The sequence below is a fragment of the Kryptolebias marmoratus genome, linkage group LG12, assembly GCF_001649575.2.
Source record: "Kryptolebias marmoratus isolate JLee-2015 linkage group LG12, ASM164957v2, whole genome shotgun sequence".
NCBI classification, from domain to species: Eukaryota; Metazoa; Chordata; class Actinopteri; order Cyprinodontiformes; family Rivulidae; genus Kryptolebias; species Kryptolebias marmoratus.
In genome coordinates, this window is record NC_051441.1 from 23,113,622 (window position 1) to 23,124,175 (window position 10,554).

The 10,554-nt window shown below is 37.1% G+C and overlaps 1 protein-coding gene across 2 annotated transcripts in view; it reads left to right on the top strand.

Moving 5' to 3' along the window:
• Window positions 1-1,830: 1,830 nt before the first annotated feature.
• Window positions 1,831-10,554, top strand: part of LOC108228852 (SWI/SNF-related matrix-associated actin-dependent regulator of chromatin subfamily E member 1) — a 17,304-nt gene continuing 8,580 nt past the window's right edge. Inside the window, exons 1-7 of one of the 2 annotated variants that reach the window (XM_037978605.1) lie at window positions 1,831-1,942; window positions 2,471-2,524; window positions 5,731-5,774; window positions 6,418-6,516; window positions 7,882-7,974; window positions 8,457-8,588; window positions 9,612-9,783. In XM_037978605.1, coding sequence (XP_037834533.1) covers window positions 2,518-2,524; window positions 5,731-5,774; window positions 6,418-6,516; window positions 7,882-7,974; window positions 8,457-8,588; window positions 9,612-9,783 — 547 coding nt within the window. In that variant the 5' untranslated portion in view covers window positions 1,831-1,942; window positions 2,471-2,517. The remainder of the gene's footprint in view (window positions 1,943-2,470; window positions 2,525-5,730; window positions 5,775-6,417; window positions 6,517-7,881; window positions 7,975-8,456; window positions 8,589-9,611; window positions 9,784-10,554) is intronic. The other variant, XM_037978606.1, reaches the window with a different exon arrangement.

The following is a 10,554-nucleotide window of genomic DNA, read 5'->3' on the forward strand; positions in this document are numbered from 1 at the left end:
ACATTCATATTGTTTCTTCAGAGATAAACTTGCAATAAAATTAGGATTTAAAGGCAGACAAGTTCCCATTTCAGACTCCATGACCAAATCTGACCTAGAACAGCTACACATGAGTCACTGAGGTATGGAGAAGACACAACGCCTTGCCAGAGAAAGTGTCTATTGAATGATGCAGGCGCATATATCCCTATGTGGACACCCAGATGAAATTGACAGACAACGGTCCACAGTTTTCAGGAACTACTTTCAAGAAGTTTGTGACTGACTGAGGAATCAGTCACATTACAATTTCTCCACACTATCCAAAGAGCAATAGATTTAATGACAGGCATGTCAGACACATTAAATCAATTATTAAGAAAACCCTGAACGAAGGTGGTGGTGACATACACATAGCATTACTACAAGTCAGAGCAACAACTATCAACAGCAAACTACCGTCCCCAGCAGAGCTGATCTTTGGACGGCCTGTGACTACCCTGTTGCCCAGCTGCAGTGAACCTGGGTCAGACGAACATCAACGGCAGTTACAGAGAGAGCACTGAACATGAAAAACCATCATAATTGTAGCAGTCGCCAAGAATTACCCCCACTTCACCCTGGACATTGTGTAACTGTGCTAAACAAAAAGAGGGGAACCTGAAATCCAGCAGTTATTTTGCAACAGTATAATGAATCAAAAAGCTACATTGTACAAACACCAAATGGCAACAAACTCAGACGCAGCAGGACTCATCTTTGTGAACTGTACAAGCCACATGTATAAAAAAAATCCCCAAAAAGTTACATTTGCTGAATCAGACACAGAGATGAATGAAAAGGTATGGAAGCAATGAGTGGTTCAGTGTCCTTCCCAGGGACACTTCGACATGTGACTGCTGCCAGGAAAACTCTCTCAAAGTCAAAAGTCAAAGTCAAATTTATTTATATAGCAGTTTTCAGCAAGAAGACAGTTCAAAGTGAAGGATGACTGCTCTAACCTCTAAGACACAGCTGCTTAAGGATTCTTTTTATGTCTATCACTGCTGCAAATACAGTGCTTTTTGCCAAGCACTGATTGAATGTCTTTATAGATAAGGCCAATCTCAAAATAAAAGTCTTTGAACTTCTCCATGCATACGGTAATTGACTCTTTATTGTATCTGATCTGTTAAGTGTTTGTAAAGTAACCCGGACAAAACGTAGTTATTGCGAGGGCATGAAATAATATTTTTTTCCTACATGCCCCTTACAGGGCTTTGTATAATCCGTCAAATTTCTTCAAATCTTTTTTGAGTCATTCTTCTTCTTCTTTTTCTAGTTGAGTTTTATTGGCGGTTGGCAAGAAACTTTAGGTAAGCATTACCGCCACCAACTGGTAAGGAGTGTGGACCACATGACAAAAACAAAACAAAAAAAACCAACTATATCCTATTATACAACTTACACTGCTTTAAAAAATAAAACAAGGCCTCATATCCTCTACTTCCTGAATCTTTTTGTAATAAATCAACAATATCAAATTTCATTTTCATGCTACTAAGGTTTCTAATTAACTTATTTCTTTGCATCAAATAATTCCTACAACTCAAAATAACATGTTCCACTGTTTCATCTTCCCCGCAGTCACATTTCCCTGTCTGATGTTTCCCTATCAGAAATAATGACCTATTTAGTCCAGTATGTCCGATTCTAAACCGTGAAATAATGATCTCTTCTCTCCTTATTCTTTCTGTTCTTCTCATTTGACCAATATTCTTTTGAATTTTATATAACCACCTTCCTTTCTTTTCTTCTTCCCATAACTTTTGCCACCTCTCTCTTGTTTTGAGTCATTCTTATTTGCAAACACGCCTTTAGTCTGAAAGGATTGTTTCCCGTTGCTAGATGGAGAAAAAAAGTACTTCCGGTTAGAATGTGAAAGGCGAAACAAGCGGTACCTTACAAGCAATACATTTAGTTGGTAAGCGCTATTTGTTTCACGAATTTATTAATTTTTTTCGTTCTAACTTTAATGTAAGTTTAATGTGAGTGGTATTAAGTAATTTATTTTTCAGCAAATTTGTTAGTAAGGCTCGCGTTATCTCCATGTGCCGTGGATTAGCCGATGACTTATTGTCTGTTAGCTTAGCTTTTTTATTTAGTAGTTAAGAGTTTCTTTAAGCGTTGTGCTCTTCAGCGATTTATCACGGCTGTTATAAATAAACACATGTTTATGTTTCTGTACGTGATTAGAATCGATCTGATTTCAGGAATAATTTCGTTAGGTCTTTGTTTCTTGCAGAGATCTGGAGCAAACATTTTCTGGTGTTAGCCTGTTTAGCTAGTAGGCCTAGACCGTTCTGTTCTTGCAGCCGCAGTTCATTCATGCTAATATCACAACTTTTCAGTCATTTCCAGGCCGTTCTTTTCCTTCTATGTCATAACAGTTTACACTTTTTGAGTTATTCTTGTTAAAAATTTTGAACTTTATTGTCTTTTTTTTCCACAGCCTAATCCATGTGGAATTAGCTTGATCTCCGTGACTGTCCAGCAACAATGTCAAGTACGTAGATATAAACATATTATGTTAAATATAGACGTATATCAAACCAAATCACTTGATGAGTAACCTACATTGTTTTTTTCCTGGCATTAACAGGAAAAATAGGAGCAGTAGTATCCTAACAGTGCACGTTTGAATCGAAACTTGGTCTTCATTGCATTATTAGTTCTTAACATGTACCAAATCAACTATCATGAATATAAACTGTCTATAAATAAACTATTCTTAGTTGTTAAGCAGTTTCGGTTTGGTCTTGAATCCAACCACTGAATTTGTGATTTTCCTACCTGCCAGGAAGGACAAATCTAAACTGTAGGCAGTTTTTTCCTGGCTAATGGATTGGAATAATGAGAATCTGCACTGATCATAAATAGGAAGAGTACTAGGGATGCATTAATACAACTTTAAAAAAAATAAAAATAAAACCAAATATTTGCTTATACTGTGTACCAATGTCAGTACTAATCAGTGACATGCGGTCAGGTAAGACAGCATGAAAAAAACAAACAATAAAATAAGGCAAATATTATTTAGTTTACATTTAGTGTAAAATATACAGTTTATGATTTCTCTCTCTGTTGTCAGTATTATATGTCAGATTCTTCTCCAAGAGTGCTCATGTATTTACATATATATAATACATCCTTGTTATCTATGGAAGACCAAAACTGACATCATTAAAAATAACAGCAGAAATAGATATATTTTCGTTTTCCTTCTCCTTACACATGCGTTTTTTGTCAACTAATGTTTAATAATTTTTGGGAGCCACAGTTGTGGCGTTACAAATAAAAGGAAGCGTTTTGAGCGGTAACATGTTATCACTGTTAATTCAGTGAGTGGGACAGAGAGGATTGTGGCCGAGGTGAAGGAAAAGTGTTCAGATTTTAGGGTGGAGGCAAAAAAAAAAGCAACTAACCGGCCACCGCCAGAGCATGTCAGCCACAGGTGGGGGTAAGGGCGTACCCGAGCTGATACCTTTTGAAAAAAGGATGGCTGGTGTCGTTGGGAAAAGTGATGGTCTGCCAAAAACTGATCGAGCACACCCCTTCGAGGGAGCACGCACAGATGTGAGAGCAGTATTTAAGTGCGCCTCCTCTGCGCTTTAGGGGTTTGGAAAGGGAAACGATAAATAGTCATCACTTTATTTGTCTTTAATCTTGGACACACAAGCGTTGTGTCAAGATTAATTCCCCTGTTGAAATGTTTCCCCAACCATCAGGATGTTTTATCTACAACAGCAGACAAGAAAAGATCTAGATCTTTTTCTTTAAGCATTTTACCTAAAATGATATTGTTTAAAACAACAATGAAAGCCAGGGTTTCCGCCAGAAAAGAGGCTAAGCCCAGTGGTAGGTGGCCATTCGCCATTAAAAAAAAATTAAAGTTGACAGGAATCTTAAAAAATATCGCTGTTTATTATGTGACATTGTAAGATATTTGTCACATATTTTCACAACTACAGTTTTACAAAAAGGCACTTTTGAAATACTATTTTTAAACAAAAATTGTTTGCACCTAATTTGAAGCCTAATTTAAGTCACATTTACGAATAAATTAAATTAACATAAATAAAATAGTGGAAACAACGAAAAATGAATAAACAATGAGTAACAACAGAGAACTCTGACAAACAGACAGATGCTGTACTGTGCTTTTTGTGGCACAGGCTGCATGTTGGATCACTACATGGAACAACAAAAAACATATCTAATGCTGAATTTAATAGCATCATTTTACTGTTAAACAAGGATAAATTAGCACGTCTCATATTAATATTTTCACTACAAAACATGCTTACCGTATTCGGTCTTGTAAAGCCACCCTCTGAATTTCTGCTCAACTAACCATTGTGGTCCATAAACACTCCTTTTTATCGGCTGCTGCAGCAATATCCTTCCGTGAGTTTTGAGCCGTTTGATTATCTCTGTGCTCTCATAGAGGGATCATAAAAATGCTGATACAGGTGAACCAGCTCCACTAGAGCAGCAAAATCGTCCATTTTAAATAGAGCGTGTGCGCGGTCCGCGCGAAGTTAGTAAAATTGGGAGGTGTATGACTGCAAAGCGACACCACAAAGGGCCTTCAAGCAGCGACGGGGACAGCGCGATTGCATCACTGTTGGCACCCGCACCCTCGCGCAGTGATCAACGCACAGTGACCTCGCGCTGGGGGTGCCGGTGGGAAAAAACCGTGTATAAAAAATGACATATATTACAATAAACAAGCGAAGCTTAGCCTGGCGGCGGGGCAGGGAATAATATAATATAATACACTGGGGAAACCCTGAAAGCAGAAGAAACGTGCAGAGGAATCAGATTTGATGAGAGCACACAACTTGACATGTCAGGATCAGCATTAATCGATCACACATGAGCCCAGATTCTGGTCTAAAAGTTTCCTCAAACATTTATTTAGTGGAAAATGTAGCAGACAGACGGTCCATCTAACTTTTAGAATTCATTTAGCAGCTTACGGGTTTGGTTTTTCTGCTGCTGTCTCATACCTCATCAGTACATTACTCTTCTTTCTCTACTGTTATTACTTTATTCTGTTTCAGAAAATAAAATATATAAATTTATTTATAATGTGTCAACAAAAAAAATATTGATGTCAACTAACCGTCATAACGGATGTCATCAGATAGGTCGAATAATCACCACACTCAATAAATACAAAAGGCAGGTTAATAATTTCATAAGAGCCAAGTTGGTTTGGATAGCTTTTTCCCTTTTTAATAAATGAAATCATAAAATGCATTTGTATTTACTCAGTTATCTCTGTCTGATATTAATTTTTTAATGATCTGAAATATTTTGATCTGACATAATCTGGGTGAAAATCAGTAATTTTTTCGGAGCACTGTATATGTTTGGGGTTGATACTAGTCCTATCTTAATATTGTGAAGCCTAGAAAATAAAAGGTTTGGTGTTGACTGCAAACTCCTGGTTACATTTATTCAAATGTAGTCAACTATTGTTGATATTAGAATTCAGATTTCTGTTCGGCCTAAAGTGTACCAGGTGAATGATGAGACACACTTATCTACAGTTCCTTGTGGAACCAAATGTTTAGGCAGCCCCACTGATCTTCAACAAAATTGTAACAGAACATTCAAACATTTGGATTTAATTACAAATAAAGAATAATTGTGAAAGTACACACATTCAGGTTGATGTCAGTTTTGTTTGAACTCTTTTCACAGAACGCCCATCCTACGCTCCTCCTCCTCCCCCTGCCCCAACTGCAGTAAGTGTCCGACTCTAAGCTCCAGCCTCACACTTAGACTAACTTATATGCTTAATGCTTGCTTTACACCATTTCTTTTCTTTGCTTTCTTCAGTGTTTCTCTCTGTCTGAACTTGCTAAGGTTGCCACAAATCTTGTTCAGGTCTTCATCACCACTGTCACTCCTGAGTTTTCCTATCATGTCATCATTTGAGTGTTTTAATAAAAATATGGTTCTTTGCCTGGAGTGCTTCTCTTGTGCTCAAGTGAAACACTTTTTAGAATCCAGACTGAGGAACCTACACATTTGACATGAAATATCAGTTTCTTTCTTCTTATGCAGGGAGTCTGAGTATATGTACTTGTTTTGATGCTTTTCTTTTCAATACATTCTGCAACAGGGTGCAGCATTGTGAACTGTAGAATTGCAAACACATGATTAAATAAAAGCAGCTTGTGCTTGACAAATATAAATGGAGCTTTATGTAGGTGCAGCAATCACATTCTGAATGCCAGCCTGCTGCTCAGTTTTTGCTTTGCATTTTCAGCTCATCAAAAAAAATTATTTTCATTTTTTTTTCCTCCCTTTCATTTGTTTTATTCCTCTTCCTCTTGTTTGTGAATCATTTCTCATTCGTGTTTTGTCTCATTTGTCTTCCATCAGCAAATGCCTTCCACCCCAGGGTTTGTGGGCTACAACCCTTACAGCCATCTGGCCTACAACAACCTCCGACTGGGAGGGAGCTCCGGAGGCTCCAGCAGGGTAATGAATGTTATGAAGGGATGAGAAAAAAAAACTATTCAGGAAAGGGAGAATAAGATACCAAGGACACAGATAAAAACGTAAAAAGATGAATATAAGAAGGTGGCATTAGGTATAATGTGAGTATTTATTTTCAGGTGAAAGACAAGACAGCTACTAAAAGCTTGCCTTGAATATGCTTGATGCCTCAGTAGGTCTGCAGTCCATTCAGAAAAAATGTTTGTTGTCTTTTGCTCCTTTTATGGTTGCTCCAAAACATGCGTGATGCTACAGAGCTGAGAATAAAAATTGGTAAAAAAAAAAAAACCTCTTGATTTACATAATGCTTTAACATTTATTCGTAGTCATTGTGGATAACCTGATTTAGGTTTTGTGACACTTTGTCTCTAGATTGTTTGCAGTGTTTTAGTTTATTATTCTAAAATAAAGAACAAATAGGAACTGCACGTTGCTAGAAGAATAAAACGCACTGCTCCATCAACCACTGATGTTTAGTCACCTTTTTAGAACCTAAGATTTCAATGTGTACAGAAACCCCAACAAAGATAAATATAAAGAAGCTCAAGGCTCCAATGATCCTATTTATCCTGTATATTTTTGAAATTTACAACATAGTATCTGTTTTAAAATCAAAAACATGAGCAGGTATTTGGCAGTCCCGTCATCAGAAAGGACTGATGTCGTTTTATCACAGCTTTTGTGGCTTAATGTTTTATTTTTCACTTATGCAGTTAAAGTGATTTAAATTTTTTTTGATAATCATCATGTTTTCCTTTATAAAAAGATAAAAATCCCAGTGGCTTACATGATTGCAGTGTAATATTTCAACTACTAATATTAAATTCCTTAAACTTCATCCTGTCAGCAGACAGATAGCTTATTTATCTCTTACTGTTCACTGGAATTCCAACAAACAGGATGTCTTCTATCTCTTTATTTTGTAGCAGTCTTTTTTTTGTTTTGTTTTGTCATCACTTTTATTTGTATCATGCTCAGATAGGTGTGTGATCACTTTCTACACTGCTGGGCATGTGGTCTGCTTCATTGCGAACACAAGCCCACGTGGAAACAACATTTACACATTAGTCCCACTTTCAATTTTTACACCTGAATATTAAAATTGGAGTGATTGTATTTTTGCTTTATTTTAAGCTTTAGGAACGCTTTGTTGTATTTTTATGTACAGACCAGGATCAGCTGTTTTTTTTTTATAAAAGGTTTTTGTTTCTCTCTTCTCTTTCTCCTCCATACTTGTCCCCTATTTGTTGTCCCTTCATCTTCATTGTTCCTGTATTCATAATTGTATGATCCTGCCCTCTTTGCCCTCCTCCTCCTCCTCGCTTTTTTTGTCTCCTATTTCCACAGAACTCTTCAGGCATCACCGTCCCAAAGCCTCCCAAACCTCCAGACAAGCCGCTGATGCCATATATGCGGTACAGCCGGAAGGTAAGCAGAAAGGTAAGACACCCATCCATGGTGTCTGCTTTTACTGCTTGTCCTCCCCTCCCCTGAAAAATCTGCAGGAGTTTGAGGGTGGGAAACAGCTAAGCTATGACGCCTCACTACTAGCTCCACCACCAAGTGGAGCCTGTCCACCCTTAATCTGTCTGTTTTCAGTAGTTAAGATAAATTCATACATCTATTTAAATCTATTTAGGCTAGATAATCTGCTCTAGCACTTTACCTAACCCCTTTACTTCAACTTGCTTTAAAGCTGTCTTTTCACCCTTGAATGTTGCAATTAAACAATAATCTGCTCTTAAATGTATTCAGTTTCATCATCATTTTGCAAAGAACTGAAGATAACTTCAAAACCTGTTTTTCTTATTTTTTCTCTGCACTTTTCGGCCTTTATTTTGTCTTGTTTTTCATAATTATGAGATGTAATGATCAAATGATTGTGTGTACGTGTGTGTTTGCATCTTGTGTGTGCATGGAAGGTTTGGGACCAAGTGAAGGCATCCAATCCAGACCTGAAGCTGTGGGAGATTGGTAAGATTATTGGAGGAATGTGGAGGGACCTGACCGATGAAGAGAAGCAGGACTACCTAAATGAGTACGAAGCTGAAAAGGTGAGCTGTTTGAAATGTAGCACACAACGCATCACAAAGTCTTTGACTTTTAGATAGTTAGTTTAGCAGTGGTGGTGGAAATGGTAACTACATGACATCTGAGGATTTACTTTACCTACTGGCTAAAATGGTAAATTATTGGGCTGATTCTCTAGCAGTAATCTTGCATTACTTACAAAATTTTATGCCAGATTTCTAGACTAAAATCATTTTGTTGACCAGTGTTGAAGTTGTAGCCTTGTTGGTCATATCTTATGCAGGATTTTATGTGAAATTACAAGATGTCACTCTGAGTATGTATTGGGGAGGACTCTCAGCTATCACTACATCAGATTTTAGCACAGTATCTGTAAAATTGGCTGAGATGTAGCCATTTTTCTGTTTTTTTAAGTTCAGTTGGTTGTTGAAGCCTTTTGAACTGGATTGACTCCAAATGTTCATCAGTTGCAGATGTACATTTAATGAATAATTTCATTAAAATTTGTCCAGTTGTTCATGAAATATTTTGCTATCTGACACATGAACACAGGCATGAACAAACTCGTCATTGCTCAGCCTTTGCCTTTTGGCAGCGGGTGCCATAACTCTGTTTTGGTGAACCTACATCAAAGTAAAGCTGTTTCAGACAGAGTTTTGTTTTTCATTACACCATCTCTTTGCCTTATATTTCTTGCTTGAGTTTTGTTTTGGAAGCCTATCAGTTTTTTGTTTGTTTGTTTTTATGCAGTGTAATCTACAGTGTTGTGGTAAATTCAAAGTCTAACATAAGACAAGGAACATATTAGTTCATATTTGTCCGTCAGTGTCAATTTTCTGTTATGTTTTAGTTCCTTTTTTTGTCTGAGACTGCTTCTCTGATTTTCAAATGTAGATTTGACCATTGTCTTAACTTTCTTGACTGAATGAATGGATGGTGAATCTATAAATGTGTTGATAAACTGAGATTGTGTAACTACAATCAGGTCCAGTAGTTAGAAGGTTCATAATAAACGGCTTGTTTTCTTTTTTTCCTTTTGTTTGCAGATAGAGTACAATGATTCTTTGAAGGCATACCATAACTCACCTGCCTACCTGGCTTATGTCAATGCCAAGAATCGGGCTGAAGCAGCAATGGAAGAGGAGAGCAGACAAAGGCAGAGTCGTATGGATAAAGGAGAGCCTTACATGAGCATTCAGCCTGCTGAAGATCCTGACGGCAAGTTCGCTCTGAACTTATTTAGAAAGTGAATCAGCTAAAATAAACCTATACACATATTTTGTTTTTTAAACTCCTCTGAAGTTTAGTTTAGTTTCACACTTCAGGTTGCAACAAAACAAACTACAAACCATCTTTACAGTGAAACACTTTTTTTAGTTCTATACTGTAGAAGAGTATTCTTTGCTGTCAGTGTTATTTCAAACATATTTCTTTGGGAACCACTGTTCTAACTGTGCAGACGGTGAGGCAAAGTGTAGTTTTCACTATGTTCTGAAAATCTGTAAACATGACAAACCTCAAATGGAGGAGTTGATTGGGAAACATTGGCAGGTCTGGCTGGTGAATATCACCTGCAAGGATTAGCCTTTTGAAGATGTCAAGAATCTAATCGGACCACTTTTATTAAAGTAAAGTAACAAAGTTTTGTGAAGTAATGTTAGAATACAATTGTATGTTTGATAGAATTACTGATTACATGATTTAGAACGTCTCTACTGCAGATAATTCAGCTATGCTATGTGCTAAAGCCCAAAGCTAACTTTATGGTTGAAGAATTAAATTAAAAGTTAAAGAATTTTGTTAGTGATGCAACAAATAGCACAACAATAAAAATTGTTACAAAGCGCTGACACCATTTTAGGTCTGATTCTAATTCATACATGCATGTATAAAATTATTGCTTACCCTGCCAGTCACCATCCATCCATCCATCCATCTTCTTCTACTTATCCGGGGTCGGGTCACGGGGGCAGCAGCCTAAGCAGGGAG